Genomic DNA, 24,835 nt, shown 5'->3' with positions numbered 1-24,835 from the left:
GAGTTTTTAAAGAAGATAAGTTCGTTTAAATTTGGATATTTAAAGTCCCATATAGTAGTCACTTCGAAAGGGTACTAAGGAAGCAACAGTATTGGAGCATTTTCAATCTTAGAAGTTAAATTTAAGACAGTTATACTTTACTGTTTTCAATTTACTAAAGTCCCATAAAGTTAAACTAGCACACATTAACAACGCAAACTTCAAAAGAAAAATGACCATATCCAGAAGACTATGAAAATCTAACAGCTAAATGTAATTAAAATATTAATTGTCAAAGAAAAAGAGTAGTAATCTGTAAATACTTTCAAGCTCCAAAGTCTGTGAATTCTCCCTCTCATTATTCACCTTATCACTACTTAAAACTTCTCAAAGGCCTGGATTTACAAAACTGCCTTCACTTTAAATAAAGCAGAAATTATTCTAACTATTATAGTTATTTTTAAAGATGAAATCGTATGCAATTCTAAAGCTCATGATAAACTATTATCGCTATAGCTTAAACCAAAAAGTGATCATTACTGGCTAAGAATTCGCATTACAGCATATTTGGGGGGACTACCCTCTCAAGAATTTTAATAAAGTTATATTAAACAACAAAGATAATTTGTTCTGTCTTTGCCTTTCTAAATAGTACTTCTTAAAAAAAGGCAAAAAAAGTTTATTCATAAAAGCAACATTAGTACAACAGGAAAACAAATATCCATTTGTTCAATACTAACTTGAATTCCAGTTCTGTCATTAAATAAATGGTAAACACCAAGTTAGAGCCTGCATACTCTCACACGTGCTAGCGACATTTTAAGTGAACTAGTTCCTCGACTCGGGCTTCTCTTTGTTTGCACCAACACACGAATTTGCCACAACTCAAAGAAAAAGACAGAGACCACTGGGCTGCACTTAGAAACCTGTCCAAACGCTGACAAGAACCTCTTCTCCAACCTTCTGATGGGCAAATGCCCTATCAGATTCAGTACAGAACTGTCTAGGTGAGAGCCCACCCCACGAAGACCACAATGAGAAAGAGGACACCTGACAGCACTGCTTACTCTTGTCGCTAACAGCTGTCTCAGGAAATGGGGGTGGGGGGATACATCATGAACAGTGAATACTCAAGACTGCCTCTAGTCTCTTTTTCAATAACTGATATATTTAATTAACTTTGGGGCTTACCAGCAAAAGCTGGTACACTTCAAAAGTCTAAAATATGAGAAATATTTTGTCTTCCCCAAAAGAATATAGTTATAGAATAAAATATATGCCTCTTCCAGCAAATAAGAAAGTATCCTTACCAAACAAGTTCTCACCAGGAACCTCCCTGCCAAGCAGCTATTTTTAAGTCCCTTCCAAACTCATTAGAGGTCACAAATTCAAATAACTTCTGGGCTAGAACAGTAATGTAAATGAATGAAGTAGGAAACGTTACAATACAGAGTGGCAAGGACTGGACTGCAATTAGAATCATTAATGAAACTATCAATTTAATTAGTATTCAGGAAGGTGAAAAATGACATAAAATTTGATACCCAAAAATTTGTCAAAAATTAAGATGTTTGATAATGTTTAGGAGGATGAAGAAACTCATGAAACATTGGTTGAAGTATCAGTATAATCATATTGGACACTAGTTTATAATTTGACACTAGTTTATAATGCAGAAAACGTATATGCTCAGCAATTCAACTCCTAGCTATATAATAGAGATTCCAAACCTTGGCAGCTCTTAGATCTCCAGAAACGCTTCTTCTAAAAACACCACTGCCCAGACTAAATGCCAGACAAATATTAAATGAGAATCTCTAAAGGTGAGATTCAGTCATCAGTACTGTTTAAATCTCTCTAAGTGATTCCAGTATGTAGCCAAATTTGAGAACCATTCAAAACCATAACTTGAGAAGCCCTTGCATGTGTATACTGAATTTTAAAAAGTTCATAATAGTACTATTTGTACTAGCAAAAAAATAGAAGCAGCACAAATTCTTTCCACTTACTCAAATTTCCAATGTCAAGATAATGAAATAAAATTGTAGAATAATGACATAATGTAATTTGATACTACAGTGAAAATGAATGACGCACAAGCTAAATATATTATGGATGAAATCTTGGGAACATAATACGGTAGGGAGAAAAAGTCACAGAAGACTATATCCAAAATTACTACATTTTCATAAAGTTAAAAACAAGCAAAATAAGTAATACTGAAGGATACATACATATATACATACATATGTGTATACATACGTAAGATAAAACTATTTTTAAAAAGGAAACAAGAAATACAAAATTAAGGTTAGTTGTTTCCTCTGGAGGACAGGAAAATAAAAGAAGAGTTCACAAACCGGGTAGCAGATTCGTAGATACTGTTATTTTATTACTATGCTTTGAAACTCATGTGATATTCCTTAGTGTGTATTAAATATTTCAAAATAAATGTAAAGACTTTTGGAGACAATGATCACAGATAAATGTAGTTAAATATATAACAAAGTCTTTGTAAGTATTATTAGACTTATAGTTGGTCAGTTAATTCTAAAAACTTAGTTAAAATAAAAACTCATTTCAAAAATGACATGTACATATCCTAAGTATTTTAACTTAAAACAGATAAATATCCATTACTCATCAACCATTTCTGTAAAATAGATTGGCCCACAGACTGGAATTTACTTTCAATTTTTCCATGGCATTATTTTTCAGTGTATCTCTTATGATTAGCATTTTTACTTTTTAATTCAATCGAACATACTTGCTATTCAAGTGACAAATGATATTTGACATATTTCATTTTATAATTATTTTTGTGTTTTCTATTTACGACTATTTCTCTTTTCTTTTCCATTTCTGGTATTTATTTTTTCACTAATTCTTTTTTGCTCCTATGGATTTGGAAGCTATATATTCTCATTTTATCCCTTTAGGAGTGACTTGGTTTTTAATACAAACACTTGATTTAAAGTCTAATTAATCGACATGTCTGTCTTCACTCTGATATAATAAAAGAACCCAAAGAACGCTTTACCTGCCATCTTATATGCTGTTATCTGATACAGTCCACCTAGTGCTCAAAAATTTTCACGAAGGTGAAGCACCAACCAATCAGAATGGCTGGCAGTAGAACAAGGTCCTAGAGGCCCTCCTGCTGTGCCCGGGCGGGAGGGGGTAAAGTGGGGGAGGGTAAGGGACTGGTGGATCCCAGTGACTCAGAAAGACTCGCAAACTGCTGAGTGTGTGCTGGCTATAAATATCAGCCTAGATGCTAACCTACATTTTAATCCACACCCTCGCCCCATGTAAAAAAAGCTTTATTATTTATTATTTCGTTGTAGTTGTTTTTGTACATGTTAATTATTTAGATCTGCAATAGTGTTTGAAAATGTTGCTTCTTGCATCCTATTCCTTCCTTCTGGATTTAATTTCCTTTTTTGCCAAAATAAAGTATTATTCTTGAGTAATTTTTTCAAGTAGGATCTATGAGTGGTGAATTCTCATTTTTTTGCTTGAAAATGTCTTTATTTCATTTTTATTCCTGAATGACAGTTGCACTAAATCAAGAAATCTAGATTGACTATGATTTCAAACAGGTCATTTCAAATTGGATATGTATCATATCTAATTCATTCTAAGAGGCTGTCAATTGCACCATGAAGAATTCATTCCAATTACAGACATGGCAGCATATGAAAATTTTGTTTTAAAATCACTTAAATATAGTAGTAACATGTTTTACTACATGCAGTGGAAAAAGACTGAGCTTTGGAACCAGGTCGAACTCAGTTGAAATCCTCACTTTGTCTCTTACTACTTTTGTGATTTGTGCAAGTTAACTGACCTCTGTGCAACTCAGTTCATCGAATGTAAAACAAGAAAAACGTCACTTTTAATAGGGCCTGGCAAGCTTTTCCTATAAAAGGTCGGATAGGAAATATTTTAAGCATTGTGGGCCGTGTGGTTTCTGTTGAAACTACTCAACTCTGCCGTTGTCACACAAACGCAGCCACAGATAATACATAATCCTGTGCCTGAAATACAGCAGGTGTCAAGAAATGTACATTTCTCCTCTCTACGACTTTTCCTCAATGTTTCTGTGAAAGATATAAATAGCACATACAATAATTTCCATGGGGGAAGTGAAGTCAAAAGTCTAAATAAGCAGCAGTAGGAATGAAAATTATATACAGCTCCTCAGTTCCAATTTCTGAACATTTAATCTCCAGCAGTTGTAATTACATGTGCTGGAATACTAAGGATCTACATTTTCTAAAACCTAGAGGAAATCAACCTTGAGGCCTCAATTCCCTAACCTTCAGTATGATTCAATTAGCAGTGTCTCTTCCACGTCCGAAATACCAATGCCCAACAAAGGAACCCAAAAGTACTTTTTAAAAAAACGGTCATAAAAATATATTTGTGTTTACCCTCATGCCAAATGACAACACTATACTGAGGCTATGTAGCACAAAACCCCGTGCTCTGCTGCACCATACCGTAACACAGGGCAGTATCAAGTAGAAATAAAAATTTTCACATTACAGACCTCTCTGATGCCTTAATGAAAAAACAAAAACCAAAAGAACAACAACAAAAAGTACACCAATATTTCTTAAGACGACTATGTGAAAATCTGGAGAAAAGTCATATCTTAAAAGATTCCATGCCAATCACCTCTATTTTTTAATTGCTTAACAAAAATCCTTGTTAATCTCATGTTGATGGCAGTACTTTCTGAAAAAAAAAAAAATAGCTGCCTATTTTATTGTCTGACTATTTAACCAATTTTTACATTACATAAATTGCTAACATTTAAAAATACAGTTATTTTTTCTCCATAAAATCCAGTACACTACAAAAGATGGAAAGAACGGTTTGATGTTTGAAACATACTTCACAGCATTTAAATCCAGTGTGGCGTACAAGTAATACAAACACTTCATTCGTTCCGTAGTCTCCAGATTATGGGGAACCATGTATTGAGCAAAGATTCTTTCAACAAGCAATCTATGAGAGAACACACAGAAGGTGCTATATTGATTCTTTAAATGGATTAAATTTGTATATAAAATTCTATAACAAATAAAGAATAAATTTCTGCTTTCTGAGTGGAGATGAGAATTCTAAACCAAAGATTTCTTTCTGTAAGAATCAGGGCCAAAAAAGAATTTAGTTGGCTATATTAGAAATAGCCCTATATCCAGCCAAGATTACTTCTACATGACCTTGGGCAAGTTATATACCAAGGACTCAATTTCCTCATCTGAATAAAAAAGAGATACAAAAGAAAATGATATTAGGTCCTTCAAAGTGATAAATTCTAAATATCTATAAGTTAAAACTATAAAGAAATTTTTAAGAGTCTTTGAGTTTTTGTAGTGATCATGATGAAAAAAAAGACCTAGCTAAAAATACAAAAAGAGCTATCAAATCATAGTGCAAATGTCCGTAGCACTGATGCTCCATACTCAAAAAGTCTAAAAACTGCAATTTTATAAAAATAATAACTACGAACTTTCTTAGATGTTAACCTCAGATACTTAGATTTATATCTTAACATTGTAAGATAGGCTATTGATTCTTAATTCTTATTCTGACTTGTTACAGGCAAAATCATTTGGAGCCCATTAACAATGTGTCAAATCAATTCAGATTATAAGCAAGATTTACAGACCTATTAACTATTCAATGGTTAAGATACATACAGAGCTCTAACCTTATAATGGAATATAAAAATGTAAAGATTATATTCAGGTGTTTTTATATAAACTGATAAACTGTGTTTTTAGCTCTGAGTAGGAATTATTTTTATTTAAAATGTCTGTAATTTAAAGGATTTTCATTTGAATCTTATTTGAAAAAGTAATTGTGTTCTTTATAACAATTACCTATGAAACAAAATTTAAATTATAATTAACACATTCCTATTTTTAAATATTTTTCTTTTCTAAAATAGTATACGAAGATGAATATAAAAGCTGTACCCATCCCTAAAGTTATATGCAAATTACTGCTTCACTTACAGCTTTGGTGGGAAGAAAACTAGTCACTCCCTACACCTTCGACTTGCAATCAAAACTAAGGAGGGAGTTTAAAATTATAAAAAAAAAAACTGTTTGCCTAAAACAACAGATCAATGACAGTTATATAACATCAAAAGCACCAAATATTTTATATACAGTGCCCTTAACTTACCGATCATCAATACTATTTTGATAATATATATGTAGCAATTTGTCTTTGATCCATGAAATCTGTTTTGCAGCATCTTTTCCAGCTGCTGACTGTAAAGCATATTTCTTATAAATCTGAGCTAGTCCCATCATGGCTTCTTTGCGTACTCGCCACTTAAAATAAAAACAAAAATGTTTTCTTATTTAAAAATGCTTCCACTGTAGTAATTCAGAAAAGTCTGGTTGTCTAATTTTTAATTTACTTTATACAATATATTTTCAATCAAATCTAAATTCTTAGATATCAATATATAATGACTAGATGAGAAAACACAACTATCATTTTAACACATCTACTATGTAAAGTACAGATATATCGACATGTATAAAGAATTTTAATGCTCTCATATCTTAAACACATCACTTACCCCTAAAAATAAAAGTCAATCATAATCTACATAAAGTCACTTGAATTGGTGAGGGAAAGCGTGCTATCAAATTTTAAAAAGCGATGACTGAGTTAACTAGGTAAACTGTGACTTATCCCTTATAATTTTTCCCCAAATTATGGTGTATATTAAGCATACTTATATTAAAGGTATATATGGCACTGGCTTTATCAAATGCTGGATAAAGACACGTGTTTCATTTTATGTATGTGAGAATTAAGTCCAAGTACAAGAGGAATGTACCGAATTATTTTTTAAACTAAATATATATCTGTTATAGTACTTCTAACACTGCTTAATTATTTTGGAATGAGTTTATTCTTTAATTTTATATAAACACAACATTATAATCGGTGGGATGTTAGTAATATTTAGAATTTCATGAACCTGCACAGATTATTCCTTTTTCCTGTGCAGTTTGTCATTCATAGTAATACCCTCCCCTTGGTTTTTCTTTTAATTAATTACAATAGGTTAAGAATAGTCCTTACCCATCCACCACATGCATACTGAATGATATAAACAACTTCAGAAGCCTTATTCAGGAAATAAGAATTCAATGTGGTTGTAAAAACTTTATCTCTAATTCCTTATCTTATCTCTAACTCTAATTCCCCAAAATGCTTCTTTAAAGAGAATTTAAAGTATATTCTAATACTACCAAAAAAACATAAATATATTCAATTGCTTTTGGTACTCAATTAATATTTATATGAGTAAACCAAGCAGCCCTAAAATGAACACAACAGATGATAAAAAAAAAATAGTGGATTATGATCCCAACAACACAGAAAAACAGCTCAAATTCCAAGTCTAAGATTACTTAAATACTTAAAAGGTTGTTATCCTACCATGATGCAAATCTCCTTCTCCTTCTTTATGACATTTGGCCTTTTCAATGTTTAATACCCCAATGAAATGGTAGTAAAGATGAGTTTAAACTTATCAGTTAAAATATGTTGTTCTGAATACCCATAGGTTTGGGGGGAAACCATGAAATGCTATCTATTCTATACCCACAACCAGCATTATCAGAGAGAATGAAATGATGGATATAGCATAATCAACCTCGTAAGCAAATATTAAAATGCTGTACTTACCTAGTCAAAGCTATACACAGCTAACAACAGGCCTCCCACTTTCTTTGCTAATTAAGCCTCCAAGCAATGTGGAATAGGAACATAACAAGGCAAAGGCCTCTCTTCAGAAGCCACTGATTAGTAAGTGGATCTAGTGGATGCTCACTCAAGAAGGAACATTTGAGGCCATAGAACACAGGCTAGTAGCACGTTGGGTTTAGCTTTGCCAAGTTAAAGACATCTTTTTTTCTTTTTCTATTCTATGGAAATTATAATACAACTAGCTGGAGGACTACCAACTGATACCCCTATGAAGGGGTTGGGGGGAGGCAACAATATGAAAAGCTGTGCCTAACACCCTTTACAAAAGTCACTTGTTAAAACTAGTGTTCAAGCTAAACATCTGACTACCACAAAAAGCCATCTCATTTTTAGGATAAGAACAAATAATCTTAATAAAGAAAAACTAATAAAATTTAATGAACAAAAAGTAAAACCTTTTCATAAACATTATTTTAAATAAGAAAATGTCCCCCCTAAAAGACCTTATTACATTTAAACCTCACTATTTTCATCGGAAATTCTATTAAACTTCAGGTATTCAAAATTAAAGCCAACTAATAATTATTACTCCTACTTACCCGTTTGTCTAATGTTCTCTCTCTCACAAAATTAAGTAAGTGATCGTTGACCAGAAGAATATCCTTTTTAGCAGCTGTAACTATAGACACAATAACATCATGTCTAATAGCTTCCTCAGGGTCATGTGACCTCACTTTAAGATACTCTGAAAGATAAAATTTTATTTGATCAAAATGAAACGTTAACAATTAAAATGTTTTTAAAATGTCCATAAGATCTTTGAAAGTAAACCACAACGAAATAGAAGGGTCAGTGTTTCAAGTTGATTAGGAACAGGTGAGGGAGACAGGGAGGAGGGAAAGGACACGCGTCAGCCTTTGAGCAACGCACAGCGGTTTACACACAGCACAGTAACCCCAACTCCCCTTTTAGTTTGCCTGTGAGTTGATGACGGAGTTCCTAACCTTTCATTAAACAAACCATATCAATGAACCAAGACAAGTATCGACATTAAATATTTCACCTTCGGATTTTCTTTAAATGGTTAAGTCAAGTGGTCCTACTGGGGAAGGCCAGAGAATTCAAGTTTCCATTCTTTAACTAGGGAAACCCTGAGTGAGGTCATTCAGAGAATAAAACTGACAGGGAAGTAATCAAGTAACCAAGGATTACAGAAAAGGCCAGAAACAATGTCATTTAACTGAACTAAGAAAGGCCAAAGGGAAGATGGAAGAAATGAAACATTTAAAAATTGTGAATGCCTGGAGGAGGATCTTAAAGTTAAAAACATCAGAGTTCAGATCTGGCACTGAGAATGCTGAAAGAAAAATTAACAATCTTCAGTAATAATGTATTAGGCTTAAGAAAGAGGCCCCACAACTGAATATAAGTTTAAAAAATATAATATTCAGTTTTACAATAAGACTAGTAAGATAAAATTTCCTTGTTTGGATTTGGAATAATAAATATAGACATGCTTACACACCACAAAAAGTGCTTATGGTTGTGAATGAATTTACTTCTCTATAAAAACAGCTTAATAAATAACATAAACACCCATAAAACCACTCCTCAGGACTCAAGCCCACCCACCTTGAGCATTCTCTACTAACATGAACCACCCCAAAATGAAAGCGGCCATATGGTTGCTAAAAAAACTTCTGAAGAAATGGAAAGGTTATTTTACCTAACTCATTAAAGGAAGCTATTTTTAGTAGTAATTTCAAATGGACTATGTTAAATATATCTTGAGTTCATTTCTCCGCCAAGATAAATACAGGAGTTTCACTTTTCACTGTACTTGTTTTGAATGCAATACATATTACTTTATGTATTGCACTAAAAAAGGAAAAAAACCAATGACACACCATCAATTTTAAGATGTATCCCAATTTCCCTGAAACAAATCATTCATAGTACGTAGGTATACACAAGAGCTATTAACTTATATGTATTTACTGTGCAGCGGAAAAGAGAAAAAAAAGATTCTCAACAGTTACTTGGCATGAGAAAGCATCTAATAATACTCTTCACAATATGGCTATGTCCCTCAAACTTGGCTAAAGACAGAAGAATGAATTTCACACATTGTCAAGAAAAGAATAAGATAAACGTGTGTGTATAATACATATTTATCTCAGCTAACTCCCAAAACTCTAAGAGCACAGCAAGAGAGATTTGCAACAAAACTCTGGCAGATGGATGACTGGTAAATGCCAGAGGAAAAAGAAAAAGATGAAATTCAAAAGGGGAAGAAAACAATAAACAAGTCAATTCCAGAGTAGAAGAACCGGAAACCATTTAGAAATTCAAGGGACCGAGCTTGAGAAAGGCAGAGATGAGGACTGCAGCTGAAAACAGTTTGAAAATTTGCATAAAAAGAAGTTAGATCCCTAGATTTTTCAGCTACAAAAATTAAAATGTGCCAAGACTGAAGACTAGGAAATCATTCAACATTACATAAATTTTTCATAAAAAATAAACCTATATATAGCTAGCCTTCTGTATACACTGGTTTCACATCTATGGATGTAACTAACCATCAATTGAAAATACTTTTAAAAAAATGTTATGTTGTTGCTGACGTGTAGTTAGGCCTACGATGGCTCCTTCTGTATTGAACATGTAGAGGTTTTTTCCCCATCATTATTCTCTAAACAATACAGGGAAACAACTACTTGCATAGAATTTACATTGTACTAGGTATTATAAATAATTTAGAGATGACTTTGAAGTATAAGGGTGGATCTAATGTAGCATACAAATACATACAAGTTTATACACAAACATGACACCATTTTATAGAAGGGACTTGAGCATCATCGGATTTTGGTATCTTGGGGTAGGCATGAGGGTATCCTGGAACTAACCCCCTGCAAATACTGAGGGATGGCCAAACTGTCTTTCGGTAAAGCAAAACGTTCAAAATAATGACAAAGACTAAAAAAATTATCTATGAAATAATTCACATCTAAAGTATATTTTAGATGCTATAAACATGTCAAAACATTATCTATTATTTTGCCAATAATAAACTTCGCTTTAAAGTTCTGACTATGAAAAAGTGCTTAAAATTTTTATACTTTAAAAAAGATCCAGATACATATAGAACTATTACAAAGTAAAACAAGAAAAATAATGAACTAGCCAAAAAGATGGGTTTAAAATTTAAGGACACTACAGAGAAAATAATGTATCAATGTGCACATAAAACATGCTCAATCTCATAAGCCATGAGGAAAGTGCAGATCAAAGCCACAGGAGAACATCAAGACCCATGAGAATGGCTGAAATCAAAAAGACTGACAACGCAAAATGTTGACAAGGGTTCTGAACAACTGAAACTCGCAAACATTTCGGGAGCAAATAGAAAATATTACAACTACTATGGAGAATTTAGTTATTTCTTATACAGTTAAACATGTATTTACCCTGCGTGACCAGTGTTTTCACTACTAAGTAGTTTCAAAGAGAAATAAAAACATAAATCCACAGAAACACATATATGAGAACACTCACAGCAATCTCAGTCATAAGAGCTCCAAACCGAAAATAACTCAGATATCCATCAAAAAAAGAAAGTGAATTATGATATATTCCTAACAATGAAATAGTACTCAGTAATAGAAAAGAAAAAGTAAGAATACAGGAAACTCAAAGATACCACAACTAGACTTTTAGACTCCTGATGTTCTCTGGGGAATCCGACTAGTTGAAGAGGAAGTATCTAAAGGTTTTCCAAGGAATAGCCCATCCTAAGAACCCTAGGTCATAGTCAACAATCCCACCGATGCATTCTAGGCTTTCTAAAAAGCTTTTCATTTAGTCCTCACTCTTAATTAAAAGGAAATAGCCAGAGACTGTCAAGTGGTTGAGGAACGCCTCAAACACGGAATAGAGACAAAAGCAAATAGAGAAAAACAAGTTTGCTAAAACAGTCGTTTTGTAGAAAACCGAGAACTTTCCCAAAACACTATCATATATTCTCTCAGAATACTGCATCACTAGCACAAGAAAAGGATGCTACAGTCAAAGAAACATGGAGGGGAAAAGAGGAGGAAGGAAGAAGGGGGACAGACACAGGCACACCGCGGCAGGCGCACCGCACACATGCACAAGGAGAGGAGTCTGAGGGGGAAGGGGAGGGTAAGAGAGGGAGGGAGAATGGGTTGTCTTCAGATCAGTTCTGCAAAAGGTTCCACAAATAGGATGAAGGTGATAAATACTTGCTGTTTAAATCTAACAAACAGGATTTCGATTTTGACAAAACCTGAAAGCATTACTATGACGAACTTGTTAAAAATGTTACAAAAGGTTACTTTATCATTTTCTTTAGCACAAGAAACTCAGAAGGAAGTAGTAAGATTTAAAAAGCAACTGTGAGCAAATACGGTACTAAAAAAGCAATTAAAAACACCGTACAAGTTGGTATAAATAATCAAGTAACGACAAACAGTAACGTGAAAGACAAGAAGAATGTTCAGAGTTAAAGCTTTCCAAGAGCCCTTGATTTCATAAAGAAGCTGGTGCCTTCTGATTAACTTCAAACTTTATTAATCAATTATGAGTGAAAGTATAAGACAATGTTAACCTCCAAGCCCAGGGGGAAAAAAGGAAAAATGAAAACAGTAAATTTATCAGCTGAACACAAGAGAGAAAATAGAAAAAAGAAGCAAAGAAAAAGCATAGAAAATAGCAAACACAAAATAAGATAGTAGGAATAAGTTTAATTACATCAAATTCAAATGATATAATTTAAATAAAATTTTTAAAACATAATAAAACTATATATAACTGATGAACAGATGGACATATGGCATAGATGGAAAAATATGAACAGGATGCTAACAAAACCTCTGTAGAAGTAGGAAGAATAGTTTGTGAGGGGCATTTCAACTGTATCTACAATTTTTCTTTTTAAAAGTCTCAAAAAAATATATATATATATATATAAATAAATGTCTCAAGCAAATACAGCAAAATGCTAACATTTCTGAGATAGTAGCTTTTATATTCATGTGTATTTTCTATACTATTTCATAATTTTAAAAAAATTAACAGAACAGCAATAGTCAAATACATGATATTCTCATTACTACAAAAATACAAAGTTCTGAACTGCCTTACAATTATACAGATTTCAGAAAACTTACCTCTATTTTAGCATGCTTAGTTTACAAATTGACTCTCACCTAAGTTCTCAAAATATTGAAAGACGAAGTCTTATAATTGATCCCAACTCAAGATGTGTTCAAATCCAAATGCCTGAAATACTTTAAAATTGTCCTTAACTAAGAGACTAGTATCATCTGTGGTAACACCAACATTCTACAGCTGCTTCCAGCCGAAGCAGGCACAAAGATGGTACAAATCCTGGCTTCAGAGAGTAACCTCCATGATGACGCATTGAAAGAGGAAGATTTCACCCACCACAATGACAAAAAAAAAAGTTTTTTCCCTCCCATTTATAAAACTGATTTTTTTCAGCAAAAAGCATCTAGGAGTATTTGCTGTTATGGGTATAGAGTACCTGTTAAGTCCTTTGCTAGATCAGGATGGTTCATGAGACAGTGGCTTGCAAATTTCACACATTCCAGGCGTATTGGTACATGGATGTCATTAAACCTGATGAAACATCAAGGCACAGTGATATTTAAAATCACATAAAGATTTTAATCTTCACTCAACTTATATTTTTTTCTCTACTTAAAAGAAAAAAATTATGTAAAACAATTCAAAGTGGCGCCTAAGTCTCTGATACACTATATACGTAAAAATGCTTTGGAACATCTATATTAAACTAGGACAATCTCCCAAGAAAACTATGTATAATTAAGAAGCGTATTTACATAATACACATTTATTTGGCTTAAATACAAGAATTAAAATTGTTCTTTTAAATGCTATACTTTCAAATATATTTGTTTATGCAAATATGTGTACATAGTTCACAGATATTTTATCTAAATCCCATGCTATGTTTGAAAAGATAACTTTTCCTCAAAATATTCTTTCTTAAATATAGGACATATACACATGTGTGGGTCTTGCACTAAACTCCATATTATTTTACATGAGTCTAAAATTGTGCCCAAGTTAGTCCTATCCAGTCAACCATCACAATTACTACATATCCACTAATATCAAAGCCAATTTTTACATGAAAATGTAAATACCTTAGTATGTATCTCTAAAAATTTAAACTATGGTTGCTATGTCATTTAAGTATCTTTTAATTGTATATTTTCCATCTTTTTTCCCCCTTATAATTTATTTGGTGAAGCAACTGCTGTGTGTTTGTGTGTAGTGTTTTTCCTCAGTTCTGATTTTGCTAACTGTATCATTCTAATGACATTTAACAGGCTCCCCTCTCTCCTGAATCCTGCAAATCAGATCCAGAAATGGGATCATATTCAGGTTCACTTTTTTAGGAAGACTATTTGATAGATGGCATTGTTTTCCTCTACCAGGAAGTATAAGATGTCTAGTTATCTCTAAACCACTAATGTTCGAAGCCTACATACATTATTAATTATGAAGTGATAAAAAGAAAAAAAATTTAAGTAATAAGAACATTAAAGTGAAGCCAGATTTTTCCATTCAATATTTTCATGTCTTAATTCTATCTAGATCAAAGATTTCCAAATCCTGTATTGCCTAATACTGGAACAAACAAGATTTAGTATCATAAAGGAAAAAAGGTCTTCAAAATGTGCACCAAATTATTCACAAAAGCTCATTACTAGGAAAAAATAGTTCTATGACGTACACTCAAAAAAAAAGTTATAAAATCTAGCATATGATCTCATATAAAATTTGAGTGTTTTGAATCCAGGCACTCGATCCCTGTATACTTTGCCATTTCTCAACTAAATAGGTACCTTTATTAACCATTATAAATATGACATCTTTAAAAAATACTTTTGCTCCTTAAAATTGGTAATAATGTGTCAGTTTTGTCATTAATATGAAAAGGAAAAATTACAAACTAATAGAAAACTAACAATTTAAATTAGAATTTTTCTTCCGAAAAACCTGTAAAATAAAGCCTGGGTAATTCAAGGGCTGATTTAAAAATACACTGAATGTTTATATGTAAAAATTGTATTTCTGTTTTAACACATTAAATAAAACAGATTTTAAATTGAGTTGCATAAATACATTTATAAAATATTTTGCCTTATTACCAAAGACTTTCCATTGTATTTAAGGAAAAAAGTCTAGAAATAAAACTCAGAATGACAATGGACTAATATTAGTTTACCACACCTTATTAAACATTACTATTAAGCTGTGTAAAAGGTAAATCAGATAAAGAATTTAGCACTTAACACTTATAAAGGTTTATACTCTCATTTAACAAATTAGAAACATAAAATTAAAAATGATTAAATTTATCATAATTCATTGACAGTTTGGTACTGAGATGGAAAGAAAAACTCCACAATACATTTCAATAAAAAACAGGGTAAGGGTTTTAAACCCTATTTGTTTATTTATGACCTTAATTGCATTATTGGTTATAAAGATCATTTGAGGGAGGAAAAAATCCTCCTATAGCCTCAGGATCAAAGACAGTTTCAGCCAGGGCACTGGAAGTGGTTTTAATGTACTCGAGGTCAGGGTTACCTCCGGAAACACGCAGAAATGAGCCCCTCACACACGAGATACACACAAACACATGCAAAATCCTGAAACCAATTTCCAGAAGTTTGTAAATCAGTAAAAGCATACAAGGAACTCAGGTTATCATTTTATCATTTCTTTAAATGATAAATGAAGGAATAGCGAAGAGGAGGGACACAAATAATCATTTATTTATTTATTCTGCAGATGTCCTTACAATATGTAGCTCCAAATAATCTAATTACATATAATTTTTTTGTGGATGGGCTATCTCTCACAATGACGTATTTTCAGTTGGAATTAATCACTGCTGTGTAATAATATATTTTATTTTATTTAGAGTCAAAGGGAAAGATTATTAAAAAAGGGGTAACATTCCACAGAAGGAGTGTAGTCTGTCAAAGGTAGAGAGTGAGAGGGTAATAATACATTTTAATTTCATTATTTTAATACTTTGTAAGGTAGTTTTTAAAATGTATCATCTTTTAAAAATTACTGAGGACAAAATAAAATAAAAAAGGGAAACTATAAATATGGTCGATCATCATCAGCATTCAAAAATTACAAAATATAAAACTTCACGTTTATGATTTTAGAGAGCAAATCCAAATGTGGATCGTAGTTTAAAATAATATATGTAGATATAAACATACATTACTTTTAAATGACACCAAAATCATATACCTGCCCAAGTAACACTGCCAAAGTGGTTTGTTTTGAGAAGCCAGTTCTGAATCTTTTGCCCCAAACATTTTTGCCAGTAGTTTAACAACTTGCAGACGTTCCTCATTATCATTGCTCTGAAATAAAACACAACCACAGCTTAAAAACGAGGTAGATAACATTCAGAACAATTTTTCCCATGATTTTCCTATCCTCCAATTCCACAGAATACTTTCCATAAACTCCAGATGAAACATTATACATAAAAATGATCAATATACTTTTTGCAAAGTTAAGTGTTACCTTAAATGCTCTAATCAACTCAAATTACATTAAATAGTACTCCCCACTTGAAAATACATCCCAAAGTTGAATTAAATGTTAGAGGTTTCTTCCAACAATTGAGTCTTATTTCTATTCAGAGCCAAATTCAAAAACTAACTCAAATCAAATCTACTTAGGACCGTTGAAAAACTATTGTGATTTTTAAGAAAAGACACTGATAGAGGTCAAGGCTGCCGTAAACGAGCTCCTCATGAGCGTCATGCTTAAGCTCTTTGCAAAAATGCATACGTGTTGAAGCTTCCCAGCAGGGGAATCGGCTCAGGCACACACAGAGTCCAACAATATGATGGAGCCGCGCACACGCAGAAACCAAAATTCCTGCATTCCTTGCCACACCGTGGGTAGCCTGAGGACCGGAACTCAAGTTTTCTGTTGATCTCAGTACCTCCAACAGATGACACAATGGTTCAATGAACCAGCCCCAATACTAGACCTGAATATAAAATGTGACAATTGGGAATATCAAAAAGCACCAATATTCAAAGTGCTGTGAAGAGTATGGTATAATTTTTTAAAAAGTTAACACCAATCCCTCAGCCTAGCATTAAGAGCACCCCATAATATGACCTAACTCATCTCTATGATCTCTCATTACTTCTCTAAATAAGTATTTTTCAACCCTGGCTGAACATTAGAATGACCTCTAAAGCTTTAAAAAACAAAACAACACATAAGCACACGCACACCCCCCAAACAAAAAAACAACTGATGCCTAGATTCCATGCCAGAAATTCTTATCAATCAGTCTGGTTTACTGCCTGGACATCTACTTGTTTCTTGGCAACACAGGTAAAGATTCTAATGTACAGCCAGAGACGATTTAAGTTTAGTTTGTACTACCATCCAACTACAATTCCTTGTGTTGCACAAAGCACCCAGCACCTTCCTACCTCTATATGCTTCTGTGTGATGTTTCCTTTGCTTCAATTGTATGCTGTTTGTATCTGTTATGACACTTATAATATCTGGCCTCTTATTAGATCTGGATTATTTTTTCCTCTTCCTCTCATACTAGATGTTAAATTTGCTGAAATTAGGGATGATATAATTCCTTATTTTTATATCTTATAGTATTCAATATTTTTATTAAGAGAAAATCAAACCAACAAATAATTAAAGGTATGCCTGCCTCATCAAAACTGCTAACTACATGAAAAAGGGGGGTGGGAGCAAGGAGGCAGGTGAATCGAATGGCTCACTTGAGAAATATACCAAAAATATACCCCAGAATAAAACAAGAATTATTACACTACCAAAACATACTGTTTGTTTTGTTTTGAAAAAGACAAATCAAAATATTTAGAAACAAAAAATACAACACAGAAAGATTTTAGAACTTTTCTCGGTGGTACAATGAGATTCACTAAAAATGATTAATTATAACCAGCTTTATTTAACTTTTCCATGATAACATGAAAGAGAAAAGAATATCTCCCAAACCCAGGTGAAACTCACTTTTATGGCATAATTTAATGTCAAGGTGTTGGGAACATGCTTCCAAAAGAGCCCAGAGAATTATGCAAAAAGCAAGGGAGTTTTCGAAATAAGAAGTATCAGATAATATTCAGAAAGGGAAATATTTCACATTGTGTTGATAACAGACCCTGAACTGTTTGGCACAATCAAAGGGTCTCAGGAACCACTATAAACTGTGCCTTGAAACATAAGCTTAGGGTATAGCTACGGCCTCAAAATTTAGTCATAACCTAGAATTTATCTGGAAAATATTGTGAGGCAAATACCATCCTGCTAATCATTAATTAAGCAGTTACTATTTGCAAGGAACCATGGTAGACAATGGAGATACACAAACAGGAGAGGTACAAATATGTAAATAAACAAGACGACTATACCACATCTCCAACATTCAGATTAAACCACTCTAAGAATTAAGAGTCACGAATAATGCTCTTTGCTAATTTAGTTGAAAGAAGCACATTACTTTTAGAATAGTTACCTTTAATTTAAATTCAAGCTGTGGTAAAACTGAGAGCAGCAAATGACTGTCAATATTATAGAGCTCCAAAATTAAGTCAAAGACATGCTCTGACAAATCGCTGATGGATGTTTTCCCAAGCATCAGAACCTGATTAAAAAACTTGAGAAAGAAAATTTATCATTAATAGAAATAAAATTAATTTTCTAAAATCTTATTATTCAATCAAATTATTTTATACAAAGTCAAATTAGGCATATCAAAATGTTTACTATCTGTAGGTAGGAAACCAGTAGAAGCTACATTAAAAGATAAAATGTGGAATTCACCTTGTACACAATAAAAAATAGGTACTTGTATTGACTCATCAATTAGCAAATCAATAAACACTTTATTCCCCATTACCATACCTACTTATATTTTATCCTGTATTACAGTTATTCGTGTATATGTCTTAATTTCTCTACTAGATAAATTTCTGAGGGGCAAGTGATCACATTTTGTTCATCTTACCAAATATGGGAGAAAACAGCATGAAAGATTAAGACTTACACTTTCATAGCAGGAGCCAATTTCATTTTTAAAATATGTAATTTTATATATATAATGCAAAACAACCTCTTTCTAATCCTTTTTCTCCTTTTTTTTGTATATTGAATTGTGTGTTCACCACCTAAGATGTCTTTTATATTCTGATAATGTATAATAAACATATAAGGTTTACAGTTTTAATCCAACTAAAAGCAAACATAAACACAAGAAAAATCCAGTTTGAACAATTCTTTCTCTATAAGCAACCGGCTCTAACTAGTTTCCACATTCAGATCATAATACTGCTGAAACTGGTAAAGACATATGGCAAAGTAGCCAAGTTCCTTTCCAAATACATTAAACTGAACCCAGAGTGTATATCACATATTCTCAGCAGCATTTTCTGTCCCCTTGAAAGAGTTGGAATTCTTCCCTGATCTCCTCTGTGACAGTTAACACACAACTTGGTTTAATAAGGTTTCCTATATGGAAGATACGAAGCCAAGGACACAAACATGTCTCTTCTGCTTACTTTTTGTTTGTGGATTGTTCTTAAAAGTTTTTTAGGTCTCCCCTAGCCATGCGGGGGAGAGAGGAACACATTCATTTTCATGATACAAAATTTCTCCTGTGTAAAAATATTAAATCTACCTTTCCACAACAAAAACAATAATCCTTTCAAATCCGGCCAATATGGACAGTGATTAAACTGTCCTTCTACCAGTCTAAAAAAACAGCATTTGAAAGTGAAAAAAAAAAAAATTCCTGGATTAACTTGTTACAAATTCCATCCAAAACATTCATTTAACTCCATAAAGTCAAAGACCAAGTCAGCCTTCTCCTCTGCACGAAAGGCTGGCACAGTGCCTGACAGAGAGTGGGTACTAAGCACATATTTAGTAAATGAGTAAGTGACATGTAACAGGTTCACGATGCAAATGTAAACGACCCTGTGGCCTGCACAGGGCTTAAAGGTTGGTGGGAGAGGCAGATACAGATCTGATTAAAGAACTTCCTTCCAGCAAACAATAGTCTTTCATTTACAAATGGATAACTAATATTCATACTACAAATTATAAGAACTGCCTCCTAATGAAAGGAGTATGAATTAAATTAAAGGTCAGTAATAAATTCTACCTTAAAGCTGTCAATTTAGATTACAAACGTGTTTTCACATTAAATAACACGTTCTCTACCATCAACCCAAACATTATTAACTTCAATTTACAGATACAAAAACTGAGGATAAGCAATATTAAGCAATTTAACCAAATTTTACCTATACCAAAGATGGACCTGATACATTTTTTAAGCACAACAAAGTAATTACATTGCCAAGAAGTGATCCATGCAGGTAATTTTTTGAATTGTCCCTACGGCAACTTTTTGGTTTTGATAATATTTTAACTTTTTAAAAATATATATACTTTTTAGTTTTCTGAGTTGTCAAGTTATAACAACTTCTATTTTAAAAAATAATCTACAATGCTACAGTGATTTCTTAGGGTTCCATACATGTAAGAATCACTACCTATAAGGACAAACTTCAAGGTGTCTATGCATAAGACACAAGTTAAAAAAGAGGAGAAGTGGGGTTATTATTACCTCAGTGCTACGTCTATTTTTGCTAGTTCTCTAACTAGGAAGATAAAGGAATAATGGCTGTTACATGTGTAAGTCCAAAAGGTTGAGAATGATTTTTAACACTACTTATTTTTGCCTACAAGACAATTAAGTTCACTAGAAAGTAATTTTGCATGTATAGGTTTGAGGCTGAAAAATAAGATAACTTATAAGAGAATAAAAGAAAAAAAAAACACAACAATTTTAAATAACTTCTTACCTAACCCTCAAATAAGGTAAGGGTCAAGAAAACAGAAAGAAGACAATAACGGACAAAATGTGGGGAATAAATATATAACTGAAAGTGTGCTCACACCATTCTACTAATGCCTCTTGCCCCCACCCCACTGTTTCAAAGATATAACAAGAAAAGGGGAGAGTTCTTCTTTAGGCAAGAATTCAGGGCAAGAAATGAACATAAGGCATAAGTGATAGGAACATGTTTTTACCTTGATTTATCTGAGATTACTAAAAGTCCTTCCTTGGTACTTTTAGCTTTCTTTTAACTTTTATTATAAATATTTTTAAACAAACATAAATGTAATCTCCTAGCTCCAACAAATACCACCATTCTGTTTTGAAACTTTTTTCTTTTATTACCCAATCAAATATTTGTTTTCCCAATCCTTGAAAAGATATCAACATGTTACAGTGTTATTTTCTTATTTTTATGCCAGAAAAAGACTTCAGAGAAAGTTAAGTGTTCCCCTAAAAAACATCTGGCTGGGCAATATCAATTTAAATGAATAACCAGCAGGAGGAGCTCACCTCGTGTCTCTAGGGGGCCATGGAAACAGAATGCTTAAATCTGGGTCTACAGACTCCACTCAGCTGGACCAGTTTCCTCTAGCCAATACCCAAGACTTGCAAAACTTATAGAAATCAATGTTTAGAATTCCCTGTCAATTTGGAGGTATTAAGATAAATTATACAATCTATCTTAATTCCAGTTTTTGAAAGTTAACCCTCCAAAACAGTTTCTTTACAAATCAAATACATCTTTGCAAATCATGTATTTAAAATTAAGGCTGTAAGCCAGAAAACAGAAATTGGGATTTACCAAGAGTGTGTCTTATAAAGTATGTTACTTTTCAAAGCCTGTCTCTTCATGATGTATTTTATATACTGAATTTCTGTATAGTACGAGAAAAATTCTCCTTCAAACCTGAGGAAACCTGAATACATAAGTAATTATAGAGAACTTTCTCACTTTTTTCAAGACAGATTTACATCCTTTACCTGTTTGGAGGTAGGTGAAAGTGGAAAGTTGTGTGAGAGACAAACTGCTACACAACTCCACAGGCCAATGTTAGCACCACATTCCAGATTTGTTCCAGAAGGAACCATTCACATGGAATACGATGTGAATGGTGCCATCTAGAGCTGTGCAACTCAACACAACCACGGAGAGAAAGTATGCTCAAAATAAGCTATCAGTGAACCTATCGGCCAAAATACATTTTTTCTGAAAATATATACAAGATGGTCAATCGTAAAGAAATAGATTTAGAATGAAATTGAAAGGGCTCATTTCATCGCAATTCTTCCATTTTCTCAGAAAAAGTAGATTTATATGGGAACCTACCTCAGGGAGAGCAAGACAGACAACTTTCACCTAATCACTGCCTTCATGCTTGCCTTCAATTTTTAGGTCTTCTTATTAGTTCTTATCTTCCTCTTGTATAAATAAATTTAATCTCCAAAAAGTTATAAGCAACATCATTCCAAAGTTCCAGATGCTTGATCTAATTACATTTAATTCTACTCCTAACATTAGAAAATGGTATATCTTGCTAACCAAAATCAAAGCTGTTTTTGTTCCTGGACCATTTTAAAGGACATGAATGAACAAAGATGATGAGCGCTAACCTAGAAATTAACCAAGAATAATTTTAAATAATGAGGAATAAAATACATTACTTAATAATTAAAATATGAAATTTAAAAGTATATACAACATGCTGAGTTTTGCTTCTAGCACTCTTTAAAATTTTGGGTAATCCTTCACACAATCAATTATAAGTAAGACTTACATTGGTAATATATGGTTCAATAGCTTGAGCTGTCCTCTTCAGTAAAGCCTTTGCTAAATCATATGCTTGCTTGTTTAAATTCTGGAAAACATAAACATTATCTAAATTATGTATCTCTAACTATGAAAAACAAAATCTTACCTGTATTTAAAAAATCACTTGAGTAAAATGAATGAGAAAACTGTCTAAGACTCAATTAGAATAAAAGAGAGAAGGCAAAGCTACTTTCTTCTCTTAAGACTAACTGGTCTACTACATCATAAGAGCCCTTCCAAGTAAAGGTAATTATACTGTCTTTACTAAACCTTGTTTACAGCACAAGGTAAACTGCATAGAAAATGTCAATAAATGTATATTCAATTAAAGAGGAGATACTCAGTCATTCCAAATCTAGTCCCAAAGTCAAATCAGTTCAGCTGAGTACAAATACAGGCTGTTTCACTCCAGGTCCAGAAGAACCAAAACATCTTAAGAGGTTGAACGTGTTCTCATGTGGGCAGTGCCCACAGGTGGAGAAAGACAGGAGTTTGGGCAGCTATGGGAAAATAGATTTACTCAAGCACAGCTCAGAGCACAGGTAAATCCACAGATACAGCAAAATGTAACAAATAGTAAAGTATGAAAAGAAAAAAGGCACAAGAAAAAATATCTTAAGTAAATGTGTTTCTAAATTGATTCTGACGAAGATAGAAGGAATCAAAACCAAAGATATGAAATCAGCATATATTCTAGTTTAAACATATTACAGAGAATACTGTATATACATCCTGAAACTCATATTCAGCATCTTTTTACATTTGTGCTGATGCTTGTATTGTATAATTTTATTAATTTGTAATGGCTATTTAGTATTTTACTATATAATGTGCTACAGATTATTTACTCATTCTATTCACGGACATTAAATTACATGCCTTGAACATGCCTCCTTTGTACATATAATAACATTTTTTTCTGTAAATTCTATCTCGCCATGTTTTCACATCAACTGTTTTGTCTTGTTCTTATTTATTTGTAGTTTCTCAATAAATTCTATACACTAAACTTTTGTCAATTATATGCATAACATATCTTAGTCTATACTTTTCACATTTTTAGGATGTTTTAGAGCGTACAGTTTTTAATTACAATGTGATCAAACAAATCAATTTCTGCCTATTTGGTGTTTTACATCTTTCTTACATTCTTTTTCATATTGTGGTTAAGATGCTTTATATTTTCAAATAAAATTTTTAAATTTTCTTTTTAGATTGCTATATTTACTCAACCTATTATTTTCCCGAATGGTGTAAAATAAGAATCTACTATTTTTATTCATGTGCATATTCAATTGTTTGCAAACCATTCACTAAATAATCCATTATTCCCTCTACTGACCTGTAATACCCACACTCAAGTTTCTATAAAACTATGCATCCATTTGTAAATTCTCCATTACTTCTATACATTCCTTTGTCTATTACTGCCTGACTATAGTCAAAGTGATATATGGAAGCAATGTCTTAAGTCCACACTTTGTTATTCTTATTCAAAACTGTTTGGTTATTTTTTGCCATTTGCTATTCAGTGTGAAGTTTAGAATCAGCGTGATTTTCAGTCTTCACTTTGATTAGATTATCTGTTCGCATGAAGAGCTGACATGAGCATGATGCTGTTTCCCGTCTCATAAATGGTAAGTCCTGCAACATATTTAAGTCTTCCTTCATACTCTTCAGTCAACTATGATTTTCAACATAAAGGTCATACACATTTTTGTTAAATTTCTAAGTAGCTCAAATCTTTGTTAAAGCTACAAATGAAAATTTTTATAATTATACTGAGATTTTTAAAAATTGATCTTATATCTAGAAGCCTTGGAGAATTTCTTTATTCTGGAAACTTATCTGTACACTGTTTTGTGTTTTCTGCACAGGCAGTCATATAGTCTGCAAATAATTTCATCTTTGTTTCATTTTTCTAATCCTTTTATCTTTTGTCTTATTTTATTTCACTAACTTAAGACCTGCAGTTAATGGTGATTAGGAACAGCATTCTTGCCTTTTTCCTAAGTAGAAGCGACATCTTTATAATGTTCCTAACTTCAAAGGGAATGCTTTAGCATTTCAACAGTGAGTACACTATCGTACATATCCATATTGGTTTAAGGAAATTCCTTTCTACTTCAAATCTGCTGAGTTTTTATCCTAAATTATACTGAATTTTATTAAATAATCTTTTTTTTGCATTTACTGATATTTTTTTCTCTTTGATCTGCTACTTTATACAAATAGTCTATTGCTAATATTTTCTAATGTTAATCCATCCTTAT

General features: G+C 32.5%; 1 protein-coding gene across 7 annotated transcripts in view; it reads right to left on the bottom strand.

Annotated features, from left to right (window-relative positions):
* Window positions 1-24,835, bottom strand: part of PDS5B (PDS5 cohesin associated factor B) — a 144,946-nt gene that overhangs the window by 63,552 nt on the left and 56,559 nt on the right. For all 7 annotated transcript variants that reach the window (XM_016161928.2, XM_036228471.1, XM_016161905.2 and 4 more), the window contains 7 exons: window positions 22,528-22,608; window positions 18,362-18,502; window positions 16,081-16,196; window positions 13,301-13,395; window positions 8,331-8,476; window positions 6,184-6,335; window positions 4,882-4,995 (listed from right to left, as the gene is read on the bottom strand). In XM_016161928.2, coding sequence (XP_016017414.2) covers window positions 4,882-4,995; window positions 6,184-6,335; window positions 8,331-8,476; window positions 13,301-13,395; window positions 16,081-16,196; window positions 18,362-18,502; window positions 22,528-22,608 — 845 coding nt within the window. The remainder of the gene's footprint in view (window positions 1-4,881; window positions 4,996-6,183; window positions 6,336-8,330; window positions 8,477-13,300; window positions 13,396-16,080; window positions 16,197-18,361; window positions 18,503-22,527; window positions 22,609-24,835) is intronic.

This window comes from Rousettus aegyptiacus, unplaced genomic scaffold (genome assembly GCF_014176215.1).
Source record: "Rousettus aegyptiacus isolate mRouAeg1 unplaced genomic scaffold, mRouAeg1.p scaffold_m13_p_11, whole genome shotgun sequence".
Taxonomy (NCBI): domain Eukaryota; kingdom Metazoa; phylum Chordata; class Mammalia; order Chiroptera; family Pteropodidae; genus Rousettus; species Rousettus aegyptiacus.
This window is presented reverse-complemented; position numbering and strand designations above follow the sequence as displayed.